This window comes from Idiotropiscis lumnitzeri, chromosome 5 (assembly GCF_059441095.1).
Source record: "Idiotropiscis lumnitzeri isolate Australia: NSW breed Sydney's pygmy pipehorse chromosome 5, RoL_Ilum_1.0, whole genome shotgun sequence".
NCBI lineage: Eukaryota > Metazoa > Chordata > Actinopteri > Syngnathiformes > Syngnathidae > Idiotropiscis > Idiotropiscis lumnitzeri.
Genome location: NC_142395.1, coordinates 6,229,092 through 6,248,571, shown reverse-complemented (window position 1 = coordinate 6,248,571; position 19,480 = coordinate 6,229,092). Strand labels below are relative to the sequence as shown.

General features: G+C 40.5%; 1 protein-coding gene across 2 annotated transcripts in view; it reads right to left on the bottom strand.

Annotated features, from left to right (window-relative positions):
• Positions 1–19,480, bottom strand: part of LOC148336711 (SH3 and multiple ankyrin repeat domains protein 2-like) — a 225,084-nt gene that overhangs the window by 23,252 nt on the left and 182,352 nt on the right. For both annotated transcript variants that reach the window (XM_088295368.1, XM_088295369.1), the window contains 4 exons: positions 7,296–7,431; positions 6,514–6,594; positions 2,973–2,996; positions 29–141 (listed from right to left, as the gene is read on the bottom strand). In XM_088295368.1, coding sequence (XP_088151494.1) covers positions 29–141; positions 2,973–2,996; positions 6,514–6,594; positions 7,296–7,431 — 354 coding nt within the window. The remainder of the gene's footprint in view (positions 1–28; positions 142–2,972; positions 2,997–6,513; positions 6,595–7,295; positions 7,432–19,480) is intronic.

Sequence of the window (19,480 nt, the reverse complement as noted above, 5' to 3'; positions counted from 1 at the left end):
ATAAAGTTGTATTTTATTGTAATCTTACATTTAGTTCAGTGGGTGAAATCAAGCAGCGACTGGATGGGCGTGGCTTGATTGTTGCGATTTTCATATCAACCGGCGATGTCTTTTGGGCGTGCGTCATCTCTTCAACTTTATCTGCAAAAAACAAAAAAGCAAATGCAGAATGTCAAGATCAAATAAGGCGAACAATCAAGCTGGTTTCAGGTTTGCAAAGCTTCAATAATGATTTCGTGAGCCAAATGTGAGCTATCGTAATGTTTCACAAAAACCTTCCCTGCACAATCAGTTGCGGATGAAACGTAATACAGGGGGGGCAGTGAGCTGCGATGAAATGTGGGTGTGTCAAGCCGTGGAAGCCGTGCAAACTCTTTCAAAGCAGCCGACTCAATAGCATCATCCACGTATCGGGGTTGTTCCGCAGTCAAAACCAAATGAGGAATTCATTGTTCATCTAGTGCAGCAGTCGGCAACCCGCGGCTCCGGAGCCTCATGCGGCTCTTTCATCCTCATAATGCGGCTCTGATTGGCTTGGGAAAATAAATTACAATTTTTTTTTATTTTTTATTTAATTGAAGTGTGTTTTATTTGTGTTAGTTTTTATATTATTTTAGTTCTAAATTTGAAGATTATTGTGATCTTGAAATATTAAAATATTAATTAAATTATTTGATATTATTTTTGTCACGATCCGTCTGTTGCGCTCCCAGCGAGTGGGCGTGGCCCGGCGGCTCCGCTCCCGGAAGCGGCCACGAGCCGGACGCGCTCCCGATCGCCACAGCTGCGCCTCATTGGGACTCTGATTACGGACTATTTAAGCGTTGCTCATGCGCTTGCTCATGGTCTTGTTCATAGTTTGTTCTCCTCGTGATTTGCTCTCGTTTTTGTCATTTGCGTATTTTGTCCTTGGTTTGCTCACAGCTACTTTACGGCTCGCTTTAAGTTTTCTCGTTCCAATTGGTCTTGTCTTCACCCTTTTTGTGGTAAGCATTGTTTTTTGGTTCCTTGCGTTGCAAGCGATTTCTGTTCTTTCCTTATTTATTTCCTGGAGTGACCCGGTCACCCAGCGTTTTCCGTTTCGCCCTCCCGGCGGTGGTAATCATAGAACCCTTGCGGTTAGTAAATTTATAAATATTGATCCTATAGTGATTGTTGTGTGTTGCTTGTCGGCCTTCAATAAACGCCCTGTCAAACCTACCTCCTGAGTCTGCGCTTAAGGGTCCACCTTACACCGCTTCAGGCTGGGAAGCGGTCCTGACAATTTTTTCGTCGCTCAAAATAGACGTCACATAATTTTCTCCGTAGCACTTCATAAGACATAACCACACTATAGTTGTTTATACAAAGTGTAAAGGTAAGAAAAAGCAATATATACAGTGTTATCTTCATTTTAGATAAGATAAATGGATATAAGGATGACGCCTCATGGCATTTTTCTGCTTTCGTTTGCTACATGGACAATTTAAATTCAGCTTTTTAATTTATTTGAAAGAGACATTCATTGTTATTATTTTTCAAGAATTCAAAATGTTCAAAATGTGTTCATTAAATGAATAAAATGTAATTTTCTCTGTAGCACGTGGATTTCATGAGAAACATGCTGCGGTAAAGTAGTAGAAGTTTTTTTTTTTTTCATTTTAGATGTGCGGCTCCCAGTGTTTTCTTTTCCGTGGAAATCGGGTTCAAATGGCTCTTTTGGTGTCAAAGGTTGCCGACCGCTGATCTAGTGGATCAAGTATGCCGTTAGTTTCTTTCTGGTCTCTCTCTCTCGCTCTCTCTCTCTTTTGTTTGTTGAATCTCCAACATGAAAAAGACAGTAACGGCATACTTGTCTGGACTGAACTCCCCCTCTGAGATGATGCCATTAGATAGAGCCCACCTTATGTTTTGCACATAGAAGCTACATGCTAGCCCTGATCTCGCCTCACAACACCTCCCTGACTGCTTCTTTTTAGTATGTCGAAAGCTTCCATGCATTATGGGGTGTGATTACTTAGAGTGACTCGGAAAACAATCCTCTTCTTCTGCGCATCTACACACAGAGGAGAGGAATGGGGAGAGGGGAGTCAGGAGGGAAGGAAAGGAGCATCAATGACCTGAACTCCTTTACTACAGTCAGCACAGTCACACAACGTCCACGCACACACACGCACACGTACACAAAGATAAACATTTCGTTTCTCTGGAAGCCGCCTCCCAATTGGATTGCAGCTACATCATAGCAAACAACATGTAACACGGTTGCCCTGGAAACCTATCTCTGACTGGAACATTTCTCTTTTCTTTCTTGGAATAAACCTTCTCTCTCCTCACGCAAACACATATGCACACATGTGCTGTACCCACACACAAACACATAAGCCTGCAGTGACACATGGGGAAAGAATAAACACACACATGAGGAAAAAGAAAAGACAACAGATTTTTTTTTTTTTAGGTCAGCCCTAATTAAGAAGCACTGACTTGCCCAGACAATGTTTTTGTAGTTGTTTTGCTGACAAACAAACACAATCAGAAACACTACATTGCTCAGCATGACATGTTTTAGACAGCTTTTTGATATTAGTGGCACAAAAAAATAGTGTGTCATCGCTCATAAAAGATTTAACAAACAATTTTTGATGGACTCCCATTTAATAGCATCCCAACAGTGCAATATATACTTAAAAGAAAAACATCCAAATGAACAAAAAACAAAACATTATGGTATAGCAAGTGCGCCGAATAGACAGAAGAACTTTTTCACGATACGACATCAAATCATGCAGTGGCTGAGAAAGACAACTACCAAAAACCACGGTAAATCAAAAACATTATGACATTGAGTGACCTTATTTAGTTTGACTGAAGTCAAAGTCACTCACAATTGGAAAAAAATTAAAATGAGTGTTAGTTCATCGCAGAACGGTGGAGAAAATGAAGTCGATATACATTTTTTTTGTAGTATTAGCATGCCTATGATAACTTACCACCTTTCTTTTTCCTTAGAGTGGCTTGGGGTGACAGAAAACATTGTTGAGTCTTGCGAGTACAAGACAGACCCCATTTCTTTGGAAAACACATTTCATCAATTTGCTTCTCATCATTAAAATTGGGTTTCAATGCCACACCAATAAACACTCCTTTCATTCTAATTACTTTGTAAATAAAACCTTCTTCTTATTATTATTATTGTCATCACTAGCAGGCTTGCTATGATACATTCTGTATGCAGTCACTTATCAACGCTACAAAACAGAAATATTAAGTAAATGGAACATGAACATGTAAAATCAGCAGCTGTGGTCAGAAAAACATGCTGACCAAGTTTAGGTTTTCATCAGCATTTTTCTGCAGAAGTCAATTCACCCTTGAGCGCTTTGCATGCCCTAATGTTCACCTTTGACACAGGGCACACTACTGCAATTAGTGATGAAATGTGTACAATAAATCATGAGCTGCTTGGAGAAATAATTCAATTCTCTCGCTCACTCGCTCTCTCGCTCTCTCTCTCTCTGTCTCTCTCAAATTTTTGGAATCATAATTGATTGCATGATTTCTAGTAGTAAACTCAATTTTAATCAAAATATGTTATACATGTACAATAAAAATGCTTTTTAAGATTTTATAATCTTAACAAAACTGGACAAATATGATTGGTTCATATTTTTGGCCTAATATTCGGTAGAAAGCGCAGGAAGATGACAAAAGTAAGGGAGCATGAACACGCCCACTGTGAAGGCGCATAGGACCTGGCACGTAACGTTCTGCAATTGAGTGAGATTTAAATTGAGTTCAATCCCATTAGTTCCCCTTAAACTTAATCTTTGTTTTTCCCATTGAACTTGTTTGAGGGAGATGAAGACAAAGGGTGGAAAAACAATCTTCTAAGGAAGATGCGGCATTACTTCCTAATAATTACTACATTATTGATTACACAACGAAACAATGCCAAACAATGCAGAAGAAGCCTCTCCTCTATCCTACTAGCCCCGACCGCGTGCACAACAGCTGGAGCTGTAACAAAGCGCTTTCGATATGGTGTAATATAAGGTAGCGCACATCATTATAGCAAAGTAGAGAACATCCGATAAAACCACATGTCACTACTATCAAAAACAAATCTATTACTTACATTTATGTGCTTCCGGCTTCATCACATTCATTGATGTCATTTCAGTAGACATTGTATTTGTTGCCTAGGGGGCGTGTTTAGAATCTAGGGATGTGGTTCTGTCTTCGCGCCAAAGGGCCATACGCAACTTTTTTGTGACCCTAACCCTAAAGTTCACGGAGAATTGTGACACGTCTTGTTTGTCGTGAACGCACATTTCAAGAAGGAAGAGTGTTTGTAGACTGCACACTATATTGTATTCATTTGGCCAGAGACGCTTGGGTGTGTGGCCGCTTACTGTAATGCTTCGGTATATATATATATATATATATATATATATATATATATATATATATATACGTATATATGTATATATATATATATATATATATATATATATACGTATATATATATATATATATATATATATATATACGTATATATGTATATATATATATATATATATATATATATATATATACGTATATATGTATATATATATATATATATATATATGTATATATGTATATATATATATATATATACGTATATATGTATATATATATATATATATATATATATATATACGTATATATGTATATATATATATATATATATATATATATATACGTATATATGTATATATATATATATATATACACGTATATATATATACATATACATATATATATACATATACACATATATATATATATATATATATATATATATCGTAGGAGGTTCAATGTTTTTTTTTTTTAGACCCGAGTAATGAGAAGCGTTATAGATGATGGATGGATGGATAGAACACGGAAACTTTTGGTTTGTTTCATAAAAGCAGCACGCTACACTATGCTCTACATTGCTGAGACTACACAGACCGTCTTGCACACGCCCCTTGCTAATTAGTCAAATAATGCAGAAAGTTATTTTTTGTTCCTGCACTCCACAAGACGAGGATTTTAAAATCACATTTTGAAAGAGCCGTTGTCTTATCTTGCACTTAATTTCCCGAATTTCAACAAAAAGAAGAAAGAAGTTACGTTGTTCGGTCCCAGTGGCCCTTCTACTCTCAACCCTGTTGACCTTGGCCCCCTGACATCTTATCTAAAGCCAACAGTCTCAAACTTGGGTTTTAAACTGTACTGTGATTTTAAATTAGATCGGAAAATCAGAGCTCTTGTTCGATCCAGCTTCTTTCATTTTAGGCAGCTGGCTAAAGTGAATCCCTTTCTTTCTCAGCAGCACTTATGAACAGTAATCCATGCCTTCATTACATCTAGGCAAGATTACTGTAATGCACTTTCTTTGGAGTCAGCCAGTCCTCCCTAAAGCGCCTCCAACTGGTCCAAAATGCTGCTGCTTGTCTTTTAACTGGAGCTCGGTAGACGGATCACATAACCCCAATCTTGGCCTCCTTTCACTGGCTCCCGGTGCACTTTAGAGTTCGCTTTAAGATACTTCTGTTCATCTTCAAATCTTTAAATGGCCCCCAGAGTACCTCTCCAAACTCATCTACCTCTACGCATCTGCCTGCTGCCTCAGGTCTGCAGACCAAATGCTGCCGGATATACCAAGGACTAAGCGCAGCCTCAGAGGGGATCGCACCTTTTTTGTCGCTGGTCCTTCCCTATGGAATGACCTCCAATTGAATGTTAGCCAAACCTCCTCTGCCTACTTTTAAAACTTATTTGAAGACACATTTTTATTCTTTGTCTTCCAACTCAACATAAAACTGTCGCTGTTCTGCTGGTATCTATTGTATATGCGTTTATGTGTTTTCATTTGTGTTCTAATTTCCCGCTAATTTATATTACACCATATGGAAAGCGTTTGGCGTCACTTTTGCATGTCACCAAGTAACTGGATACATTCATTTGACTTCACTATCTGCCTCGATCTCATGCTAATTTAATGATGGCTTTGTATCCTGCTCTTTCGTATCGTTGTCACTCCTTCCTTTCTCATTATCCCCTCGTCGTCTTGGCACAATGGCAAGCACAGCAACGATAAGACTAGCCTGAGACGATGCTCATCAACGCAGATGCTTAAAAACTCAAACAGTCAAATAAACACATTCATATTATCAGCCGCCAATGGCTTTCATGCACTAATGCGAGAATGGACAGAAAATGAAGAAGGAGAGGCCAGCTCAAGTGAAATAGAGTACATTAAATGGAAACTTGAACAGCACCATCGCCAACTAAAAGCCATCCGGCTGCTGCAAGCTGGTGGCGATACAAGCTTGGCAAAATGGGCAACGAAAGGTTGTGCAGCATAAAGCGCTTACCTTTATCCACTAGTTAGTCAATCAATTAGAATAAGATAAAGGCACAAGCAAAAAGAGAAGACATGTTAGACAATGACTTCCCAACCACTGAGCGTCTGGAGTCAAATGTAATCCAGCAAGCTCTTACCGAGTTCCTCTAATTCGGATGTCATTGACTTGGAGCGCATGGACAGGGCAGTAGTGGGAGCTCTCTTTGGAGGTGGAGGAGCTGAGGGTCAAACAGACGTACAGTAGTTAGCACGGGTATCAGCCATGATGTTAAGATAATAGAGGTGATCTTTAATTCATTTATTGTGTCTCACTCAATAAAATCATTCAAAGATTCGATTCTATTGATTAATTTGATTACGTTATCACGTGAGGTCATTTGATAAACTGCAGTCACAAGATGCAGATCTAACAAAGATGTCCTTACAAGTGCCTGTAATGCACCAAAAGGAAAAAAAGTAGACAGTGAGGAAGTAAAATGGATATCAATAATGCAAAGGTTAAAATACTCCAGAAACAGCCTTAGAAATGTTTTATAAGGTAGGAAAGTGCATTTCCTAAATGTAGAGGACATACACAGAAGATACTTTGCTTAACTCTTCTCTGACTCTTAGTTTTCATTTCAGTTTCAGTTTGTATATCAATAGCTCAAACTGTACGTCTTGTAATAAAGTTGACATTTCAGAATCCGCTAGATGAGTCAGTTTACAATGTGGAATAATGACAATAAAAAAGGGGCACAATTGACTTATCGCAGACTGCAGGTTGATGACGCATTATATGAAAAAGTTTCAGCAGTATATGATTTTTTAATTGACTAAAAGAAATGAACCTGATATGTCAGGATGCTGTGACACAATGTTTTTTTTAAACATCTTTTTCATTGGAACAATCCGACTGCAGAATTTGAGAGGATTCTACCTTTTTTACGCGCTGTGTCGTCGGGGTCCAGATTCCGGCTCACTGTCACCACTTTGATCAAAAGGCGGTTGCCACCCTGGCGGATCATGTTGACCACCTGTCTGTGGCCCACCTTCACCACATTCTCCTGATTCACCTACCACACAAAAGCACACACACACACACACAAACATACACCAAAAGTAGATTTAGTGGCAGGCGTTTAAAAAATGCCATTCTGATGAAAATTGATTTGTGATAGTTGCAATTAAACGACTAAAAGTACATGACAACTAGATGTTTACCGAGTACTCTAGTAAACTGATCATGGTGTTTTCGACCTATTACGGATTGGCACAGTCGGGTCTCGTCATCCTAAACTCTGGTCCTTAGCCTTTGTTTATGTGTTTGTGGTGTGGTCTTTAGTATGTGCACCCTCGCCCACCTTGAGATCCACAACATAACAGAAACTGACATTGTAATCCTGCATTCCCTTTTAAAGCTTGTTGTCATCACACCATGGTTCATTGCAACTTAAATCACGCATTCAGCATGTTGCACAGACGAACAGTTTTCTGCTGAGGAGGCACAATATAATTATGTTCGTCACACTTGAAACATCACAAACTGTTCCTTTCCCAGGAGTGCTTTTTCTCTCATAAAGTTTTCAACTGCAGTTTGTAGTTTTGACTTCCAGTATGTCCAGTCCATGCATAAACATCTTTACAATGTTCCCAGTATATAATTACATGCTGTTAGTGCCAGTTCCGCTGTTAAACATTTTTAAGTGTTTTTTGGTTGTTTCACGTAAAGTGTAAAGTTGAATGTGTATAATATGCCTTTGTGCTAAGTTCTGTAGTAGAGTATGTGTGCACAATTTTGGTCAGCGGACATTTCACATTTATGCTAATCTGCTGTTGTTTCAATGTTAGTGCCTTCACACTACTCAAAGTCAAACAGGTTGGTAACGCTCAATCTCCCCCGAGTATAAAATACTTTAGAAATGACTAGAAAAAAGAAAACAAATCTCAATAGCAACAAAACAAATAGACAGTAAATTCTAACTGGCAGGTGATGTTATCTACCTACTACGTTGAGTAACATGCAACATTCACACTAACGGCAAAAAAGCATTATGTACACACTCCGTCAACAAAGATAATCACATCACGTTTCCTTCATGTTCGACGCCATATGCCGTGCTTTCAAATTTTTCCCTTCTCAAATTCCCCACTTTAATGTGCAAAATGATCAAACAAATGTAAATATCAGACAAATATAACACAAGAAAACATAAAATATAAATTCTACATATTTATCTACTTATTTATGAAGGAAAAAAAACATTTCAAAACTACTGTGTGAATTAACACACACCACAGTTGTTAAATCCTGAATTAAGTGCGACTAATCACATTATTTGGAAAGCCGAGTTAATTTTCACTGACTAGACTCAAGCCTGATTAGCGCCAGACCTGTTCAATAAAAAAAAAAAACAAACTTTGATAGCACATGCAAGACAAAATATTTCAAAAGCTGCAACAAAATGCCACAATGCAAAGAAATTCAAGACCTGGTGAGAAACAGAGTAATTGACATTTATAGGTCTAAAAAAAGACATTCCTCAAGCATGAGGATTCCAGCAAAGCACCGTGAGAGCCATTATCCGCAAATAGAGAAAACACAAAGGTGGTGAACAGCTGGCCGACAAATATACCCAATAGCACATCGACGACTCATCAAAGAGGTCACAAAGGAATCCAGGACAATATCTAAAGAACTGCAACTCTCTTTGACTCAGTGAAGGCGAATGGTCATAACTTAACAAACGATAATGAAGAGAGTACCAGTCGAAAACGCCTGTTGCGCTAAAAGAACAAAAAGGGTTTTCAAGAAAAACTAAACAAAAATCATTTGCATGACTCCACAATACTTATGGAAGAATATTGCATGGACTGATGCGATGAAAGATGAAGTTATTGTAAGCATAAATTCTGCTCTTTACTGTCATGATCTGTGTTTGTTGTTTTTTGGTTCAGTAGTTAGTTTCATTTTTCTCCTCGAGTTCCTTTGTGTCTCTCGTAATGCTTATTGTGTCCACCTGTGTTCGTTTTCCCAATCCCTTGTGTTGACCAATCAGCTCCCGACAACCCTTTGTGGCTTGTCCAGGTGTTCCTTGTTGTGTCGCCAATTTATTTGTATTTAGTTCCCTAGTTCCTTTCAGTCCTTGTTGGTTCATTGTCTGTTTGTTCTTTGTTAGTTAAGTCCGAGTCCAAGCCCAAGCCCAAATCCAAGTCCTCCTTTTCGCTCGTTTGTTACTTTGATCTTTTTCAAGTTCCTTGGTTGTCTTTCTGCTTTCTTTACATTAAATTACCCTTTAAGTTACTCCTGACTTGTTTCCCTCAATTTGGGCCCTCCTCCACTTCAACCAAAAATTGACTCTTGACCAGAAAATCCGAAGGGAGAGTGTTCATTCTTGTGACCTCAAGCTGAAGTACATTTGTGTTCTGCAGCAGGAACCAATTGGCCTTCAAAACCAAAAGAAAATGGTTTTAGAGCACAACCAATCAAAGTCTGGACACGGATCTGATACTGAAATACTGTTACATAGCCTTAAAAAGGCCGCTCATGCATGACCAACCCTCTAATATTGTTGAATTAAAATCAATTCCACAATGAAGAGTGGACCAAAATATCTCCACAGAGATGTAAAAGACTCAGTAAATGCTTGATTTCAAGTTATGTTAAAGGAGCAAGTACGTTTTCCCCACAGATCCCGGTAGCTTTACAAAGTGTTGATTTGGCTGCGATGTCTGCTGACAATATGAACTATATTCACATTGTACAAAACCCTTCACAATCTCACATTTTAGCTGTGGAAATTCTGGCTTGATGGACTCCTCCGCACACCTCCTTTTAGAAATTAGAAATTAGAAATCCCTTTATTGTCATTGTACTCAAGTGTGCAACGAGATTAGAGGGCTCCCCTCTCCAGTGCAATACAACAATAATACAGACAAATATATAAATTAGATAAATAAATAAGAGAGTGCAATGGAATTTAGTACTGAATAGTGTATATAAAAACTCATCACAATGCTGTTCTGCAAGGTAAGGGTGTTCTCGTGTGTGTGTGAGAGTTCAGAATGGAGATGGCTCTCGGAAAGAAACTGTTTCTCAGTCTATTGGTCCTCGATTTGATGCATCTGTAGCGCCTGCCAGAGGGCATCAGGTCGAACAGGTGTGAGTTTGGGTGGGTATTGTCTTTGACGATGTTGAGAGCCCTCCTGAGGCACCGGGCGGTGTAGATGTCCGACAGTGAGGGGAGAGGGCAGCCAATAATCCTTTGCGCTGTTTTGACTGTCCTCTGGAGCCTCACTCTGTCCGCCTCAGTGCAGCCGCTGTACCAGGTGGAGACACAGTACGTCAGCAGGCTCTCGATGGACGAGTGGTAGAAGGCTAGCAGCAGCTTCCTGTCCAGGTTGAATTTCCAGAGGACTCTCAGAAAGTGCAGACGCTGGCGGACCTTCTTTACCACTGCTGTGGTGTTGTGAGTCCAAGAAAGGTCGTCGGAGATCTGTACTCCCAGGAACTTGAACGTGTGGACCCTCTCCACACACACGCCTTCGATGCAGAGGAGGGGCGGCACCGTCTTGTTCCTCCTGAAGTCGACGACAATCTCCTTTGTTTTTGCAGTGTTAAGGTGCAGTCAGTTGTCCTTGCACCAAGCTGTCAGTCTCTTTACCTCCTCTCTGTAGGCTGTCTCGTCACCTTCCGAGATCAGACCGACCACTGTCGTGTCGTCAGCAAACTTGACGATGGTGTTGTTGCCGTGGGCAGGGCTGCAGTCGTAGGTGTAGAGGGCGTACAGGAGAGGGCTCAGCACGCATCCTTGAGGGGAACCGGTGCTCAGCATGCGGGTGGAGGACGTGTAGGGGCCGAGCAACACAGTCTGGGGTCTGTTGGTCAGAAAGTCCTTAATCCAGATGCGTGTGAGGGCAGGGAGGCCGAGAGTGTCCAGTTTGGCGACGAGGATGTCTGGGATGATCGTATTGAATGCCGAGCTGTAGTCCACAAAGAGCATCCTTGCATAGCTCTGCTGTCGTTCCAGGTGGCCCAGCACAACATGCAGAGCAGTGTCGATGGCGTCCTCAGTGGATCTGTTAGCCCGGTATGCAAACTGGTAGGGGTCCAGAGTGGGAGGAAGGCAGTCCCTGATGTGCTGGAGAACCAGCCTCTCGAAGCACTTCATGATGACTGGTGTGAGAGCAACAGGACGGTAGTCATTCAGGTGGACGGCTGGTGACTTTTTGGGGACAGGAATAATGGTGGAAGTTTTCAAGCAGGAGGGGATGACTGCTTGAGCCAGGGAGCGGTTGAAGATCCTGCAGAAAACATGTGCCAGTTGGTGGGCACATGCTCTGAGGACCTTGCCTGGTATTCCGTCGGGTCCAGTAGCTTTTCTGGGGTTAACCGCCAGGAGCGCGCGCCTCACATCGTGTTCCTCTATGATGAGTGGGGGGGAGTTGGAGCATGAAGTGCGGGGGTGTGACGGTTGGGGCGAGTCAAAGCGAGCGAAGAAGCAGTTAAGCTCCTCTGCCAGCGATGCACTCGGGTCTACAGAGGTCGTGCTGCCGCCACGGAAGTTGGTGATGCTCCGTAGACCCTGCCACACCTCCCGTGGTCTGTTACTGAATAAGGAGCACTGGGAGGGAGAGCTGTTAGCCGCTGCGTCTATGCGCGCCGCCATCTTGTCCTGTCCAGTCCTTCTCTAATCTTTCATGCAATTTCCAATAACATCTATAGTAATATGGATAGCAAAAGTGGTGGATGATGGAAATGACAGCGGGAGGAGAGGGCATGAAAAGGATTTGAGAGAAAGACAGTGAAATCCCTTTGCGTTTTAATCTCTCACATCGTACAGTATTGGGATCACACATCACCAGGACAGGGATTTTATTAATTAGAAACACCACAACAGCTGTTTTACAATAACCTCCTCCACACGCACACACACACAAACACACACACACGCACATTTACTTTGCATAGGGTGATGATTATGTAATACACTCCTTCCTCCACCCTATTATACAACAGTGATGGTTACAGATAGAGACGTCTAGTACAGCTTACAACTTTTCTGCAGCTAAACAAAAAAAAAGATTTTTAATTCTCTTTGTATGAAAATGCTGCGACTTTAAGGATAACGAATCACCCCTAAATAAAACATGCACTTGTATTATTAAATGTACTTCATGACTGGAGGGATACTGCCCACCCATCTTTCTTTTTTTTAACACCAGTAATACCTCAGCTGATCCTTGAGTTAAATGCTCCGGGCTTCATTTTTCTACCTTCATGATTAATGTAACTTATTGTCAAGAAAATAAATTAACAGCTCATTTGAGCGAGGGTTCAATATTTTGCTCAAGGACACTTCAACAGGCGATCAAACCCTCAGCTTTCAGTTTGAGATGAGCGCTCTACCACTCAGGCCACACTAGCCATATCACAGGACTGACATGAAGTGGCAGAGCAACATCCACACATCACCTTGAAAGTTGGAGTCTTTAGTTAAAAACGTTTTTTTTCAGCCACAGAAAGAAACTGCTCATTTGCCCCAAATGTCCTCAAAATGAGGACAGAATCTGTAGTTTCCACACACGCAGGAGTCTTCACCCTATTCCTTGAGGTCCACTGTCCTGTCTGTTTTCTATATCTCTTCATGCTGCAACACACCTGATTCAAATAATCAGATTGTTATCCAGCTTCAGCAGACCTTGCTGATTATGTGATCACTTGTATCAGGTGTGTTGCAGCAGGGAGAGATGGAAAACAGGCGGGAAAGTGGACCTCAAGGAACAGGATTGAACAGCCCTGCACTTGCGCCTACTTGGGAATGAGGAACACGGTAGCATTATAGTGTGATAAATGACCGGCTAGACTTTGTATGTGTTCCGCTTTCATTAAAATGCAAAACACGGGCATTATACTTTGTGCTTGGGTTACGTACAATAAACCACCAGAGAAGATTTACTACGTGAAAAAACATCAGGAACTGATACATTTTGAGATCGCTCATTGCCTCACCATCTGAAGTGAGAAGAATTCAGAAAGTATCAAAATGTGACTGACTGTATGTTGTCACAGGCAACTTTTTCTTTGGTCAACCTCCGACCTTGCTAAAATAGTACGAAGCGGGATTGAAAAATCTTCAACTGGCTGGCAAGCAAATATAAGGTGTGCCCCGTCGACTGCCTGAAGATGTCATGACCCGTTTGCTCTTGCCATGCCTCACGTGCTCTTCGTTTATGTTTCTTCCAGCTGACTCGGGGGCGTTTCTCCAGCGCTCTTCCCCGGGCACGCGGCCACGCCTGGAGAAGCGCGCCCGCCAGCCACGCACCTGACCCTGATCACGTCATGATTACCTCGTCCTCTTAAACCCTCCGCGTCCGACGGTTCGATGTCGGATTATTATCCTGCTCACGTCCATGTTCCCAGCGATTGTTCTTGTCTTGTGCTTCACGTGTTATTCGACCTCCTGCCTGTTCCTCGACTCCGTCTCTATCTTTAACCCTTGTCGGCCGCGTTCGCATATGGATTGGCATTCCTTACCCTTCCGCGGTAAGCGATTTTCGTTCGCCCTTGTTTTCTTGCCTTTTGCAAGCTCTTTTTGTTCATCGCGTTATTTCCCTGGTGTGGACTTCCCACCAGCACTTTCGGTTTCGTTTTTGTCACCTCGTTTCATTCCTGATTGTTTTCCCTTTGTAAATACTGATCTCTGCCGGAATAATAAATTCCTTGGTAAAATCTTGGGCTTGTCCTTGTCTGCGCTTAAAGAGTCCACCTCGGCGTTTCCGGCCCTGCCGGCGACGCCATCCTTACAGAAGACGGCTGGGATAGGCTCCAGCATGGAGGAGGAGCCGATCAAATAATGGATATATGGATGGGATTGATTTTTTTTTTTAAATCTTAAGATAAAACATCATATATATTCGCAGTATACACAAAAAAGATTGGTTATCGTTTATTATTATCAGATCGGAGAAGCAAGAAGTTATCGGTTATTGGTTTTGGTGGAAATAAAACTGTTATCACGCATCCCTTAATGTAATTCCATAACTTGTACTGAACATAGAACAGAGTAACATGGAGCCTTTGACGGCAACATTGCAGAATAACCGATTCACTAGACAATATAAGTAAGCCTTTAATCTGTAATTATTTTAAGTGGCTACCAAATGGGAACCTGAGGCCTTACCAACTTGGATGAGTTACGGGGTCCTGTGTGTTCTAATTCCTCTTCCTATTCGAGGTGACCAGACAGCCTGTGGCTTAATTTAATGAGTCATCAGCAGAAGAATGATGCAAAAGATGATGCAGAAGAATGGCAACATGACGATTTGAATTTTATGTCCAAACTGCTTGTCCTGGTTTCGCTCTTCACTGCAATCTCCTTTATGATCAGAAATTGGCACTTCGACAACTTTATGGACTGTTGGAACTTGACTGCTGATGCCTCACCAGTCCTCACTAGTAACATTGTCACAGAAAATCAAGAGACACTGGACCTCAGTCACTCAGGGCAACAAATAAGTCTCATTCTAAGGAATGGGACGGCTAAAATGTTATTTAAAAATCATACCAGGAGGCACTGGTTTCCCCTTTGCCTGTTTGGAACTTTAAAAAGCTAAATCCTACCAAATGAGCATCGAAATAATAGGCAATGAAATGTTATTGGATGCGGTCGTCGGGCTACCACATCAAGATGTCCCTCGCCCCAAGATCCAAAAATATCTTTTCAATTCACATCTGTTCTTCTGTGGTTAAAAATCCTATTTAAATAAAAGACATGATAACTTAGTAATTGACTGCTATAATGTCCAAGCTACAGACAACCTCCTGTTGCCAAGTTAGAGTTATGGACTGATAATAAAAATATTTGTATGTAACCACAATCAAACTCATACAAACAACAAAGAAATAATTTCCTCATTTGTGTGTATAGTGGAGAGAATAAAAGCGATTATTACATGCAACTGTGACAGATGAAGCCTGGATGCCATGAACCAGCGACTACAGGACAGCAATATAACACAGCAACTTTATGGTTGAACATTTACTCTAATCAATAACATGTCCAACAAACACATACTATAGTAAAAAACACAAGCCTTCTGTCATCTGAAGCAGAGCAGATCAAACTGTAAAAAGACATTCTTACCATCACAAACGTTCCGCAACATTGAGCATCAAACTGCCCATTCAACTGAAAGTGGTCAGCTGGGAATCCATCGGATTTCCAATCCACTTTAATGACAAGCATGTTTTTCTACCGCAGTTACTGATACCTAATCCGATAAATCAATTCTAATCCGACCAATAGAGGCATCAACTATTATGACACAATATCTAATCTGTCTAATATCTAAAAAAAAAAGAGAAGAAGGGGCCGGAAGAACCAGTTTATTAGATATCAGGCCACAAGACAAGCAAGGCATTTATGACTTCATCAATAAATATGAGACTGATAACAATACAGAATTCAGACCAGTTCCGTTCGAGCTAATCCCACACTGGACCAGCGCTTTTTCAATTAGTAAGGGGTTTTCTACAAACGACTTGTCCCGGGTGTACGGTCACAATCAGCTCGAACAGTTCCCATCTTACACATGACACTAATGAGGTTGAGAAAATGGAGACAATTAAGGTGAGCGATTCATTGTTTTGGAACAATAGTGACACCTGTAACATTAATGTGTGAAAATAAGCAAGATTATTTTTAAGACTATAAAATATCAACATAATGTTGATTGGCGGACCTAATTTTCTTTGCTTTTTCTTTTAGTGCGGTTCATATTCACACTGTACTATTTGCAAACGAACTATATTCTGTAAAGACATCAACATGCGAGATGATAGATGCTCCCATTGGACAGAAAACATCAACATACTCACTAAGCATCAATGCTCCTTCAGAAAATGATAGAATTCAAAATGCAAATAAAGTTAAAGTTAGCATAATTTTTTTTTATGTGCTGCACACATTTGTGGGTGTGTAACCCTTGAGTGCTGAGAAGGTAAAAGCAGTGTGGAATTCCTTACGCGCGCAGCTTTCAGGTAACAATGCTCACCATGCAATTCCTTCAACCTTCACACGCACACACACACACACATAACCACGTTAAATCGGAATTTAATTATGATTTAGATTTTGGCTTCCCTTGAGCAATGAAACATTGAAAATTAAATAAATCAATTAAAGTGCCAAACGATGTGGTAAATTCACACATTCCCGACGTGAAAGTACTCTGAATGCATCAAGTTGCTTGTGCAGCAAGCATGTGATGGCTACGTGATTCTGCTCCCCCTGTTTGTGCCTAAACATGTTTAATACACGAGAGTCTGGCTGCAGCCATCATTCTCAGCTGCTCCACCCTGCACCCTTGAGACGTGCTTCATTTCAAACAGTTATAACATCTAATCAGAAAAGTGAGTTTTATTTTGAGAGAAATTCAACATGTCGGCCATCGTGAAGATAAAAGTTGAAGAGTTCTAAGACTTCTTCCTTCTCAGCTCATCCTCTCCCATGATGATGCAGTTACATATGGCAAAAAAAAATAAGTTCCAACAATGTCCAGACACACGATTTTTGGATTAAACCATTTCACCATGTAGCTCTGACACTTCTCCATGCTGACTTACTACAGCAACAGCGCTTTCTAATGATGATGCTCTCAATAAAACACAAGACAAGCTAATGGAAAATTGACATCAACTTGTGGGACTTATATATATATATATATATATATATTTGCTCGTTTGTAAATAAAGACAAAAAAACAACACATTTCCACTTAATAATGAACGACTAACTGGTTTGTATTTTTAGATAATCAACATTTAATACTTATATTTAATCTGAGAATAGTAGCAATCTATATTGCTCCCTGTAAACAGTGATGTATTTTACACAAACCCCTCCCCATGTTTTGGTCTATGAGCTGAAGTAACATCACAACTTGAGTAGCGATTTTGCCGGCTCAACACAACAACACACTTGACTAGAGCTGTAGCCATAGAATATTTTGGTCTTCCCTTAGCCTACTGAAAATTCTAATGGAATATTTGGGTATCCATATACAAATAAAAACAGTTTTTGCTTGGTTACAGATACAGAAGACCAAAAATACGACAACACAATTCCACTTAATAATGACAACTGATTTTAATTTTTGGATAATCAACATTTAATGGTTAAATTAAAACTCAATGGATATTGTAACACCCATAAGCTACACTTTGTTGGCATGATCAGTGGTCTCGAGTGGACACATACTTCAAGTTATGGCGGTTAACCCCAATACTAGCGATAGAAATTCATGATCCAAAACAATAGATCACATCCTGTAGATGCTGATTCATCCATCGTGCAGCCCTCAACCCACTTCTACCGAGCGTCGCATCCTTTTTGATGCTGGAAACTCATATGCAAACCACACCTCCAACTCTGCATCTCCAGAGTCTCAGCAAGGCTTTACTCTTAAAAGCTGCATTATCAGTGTGTCCACAGTGACGCATAGCATGTTCGTGGTTGCTAAGCAACAGTTGCTGTGTGATACTGCTGGAGGTGGGAGTGGTGCTGAGGTTTTGATCACTGGTTGGAGGGGTGGATCATTGGAACAAGTCGTCATTAATCAGGAATTCGTTTTATTGTTTGTTTGTTTTTGTTTTTTTGTCAATGGGCTTCTTTGCCAAATGTCACTACCCATTTGCTTCTTTTCCCTGGGAAGCCGACATAAAAGGTTTTGGTCTCATGCCGCATTTCCGATGTAGGCCCTGATTTAAAAATAAACATCAGCTCCCAGAGCACAGCAGGTTCAGGCGTGCTGCTCTTTATGTGCTGCACAGATAAATAAATTATTTATAGAACGTGATGCTGCTAGTCTGTTATTTTAAGACTGTAAGTAATGTGGCATTTTGTGTCTTTTGGGCTTTAGTGTGTTTATTCAGATTGGTGAGGGAAGACTTCTGTGTTCCGTTAATAGAGGGCCAAACTTTAAATGAGGGCCTTCTGCCCCGCACTAAAACTTAACTCCTGTAAATCTACCTTAATGACATCGCCCTACTGTAGCTATTTGACCAAATTAAGGCGGATTCACGTACATTTAACCAGACTGATATTGGATACGGCTCACTTGATGTTGATGTAAATAGGTAGAACATCGGATAGAGGCACTAAATCTAAATGATTTATAAAACCTGCGTCAAAATTGCAACCTCAAATATGTTGCTTTGATGATGTTTTAAGATGTCAAGTAGCAGGTGTTCAGTCTCTAAATCACTTCGCTTCAGCTCCACATAAGAATGTTAATCAACGATAATTTACGTTACAATGTGTAAAGATAAATTACACTTCACAACTGTAAAGGGAGTCATGATGGTGTTGTGGTTCCCTTGCATGACTTCAGTGTTGGCAGCGTGGGTTCATAAGCCGCACAGTTTGGGTGTGAATCTGAGCGTGAATGGTTGTCTGTCTCTTTATTTGCAGTGATTGACGAGTGACCAGGCCAGGGTTCAATACAGCCTTTGTCTGAGGTTAGCCGAGATAGGCTCCACCTCTTCGCGGCCTTGATTCTACCAAAGAATTAGGAAAAACTTGACAACAAAATCTTTCTGAAATCATTAGTAAACACCTAAACAATACACATACTCTATTTGCTGTGGTCGACGAGCTCACAAGTCCCCCAAATCACACTTCCACAACTCCTCCCGACAGAAAAATTGAATGAATTTGCCTGTTACTTTAGTGAAAAAGTGCAAATCATTAGTTCAAGCATAATCACAAACTAGCAAAATTACACAAAGATGCAGCACACAACAACTCACCCACAATTAATTCAATTACCAGGACAGAATTTATTTACTATAGCAGATCAAAAAACTATAACGGATTTGGCCCAGCAATTGAAACCATCAACTCACTGTCGTGGTCAATGCAGAAATAATTTTAAGTTATTCTAGACATCAGCATCAATTTGTTACGTTTATTGTTATGTACAGGGAATCGGCATCATAAGCCTTTTCAGCCTCGTTTCCCTTTCAGACAACATGTAGGGTCCCACCGATTAAATTGGACGATTATGCCCTTCAAACATTGGTTAAAATTGGCCGATATTTGTAGATTGTTTTTACCTTCATGT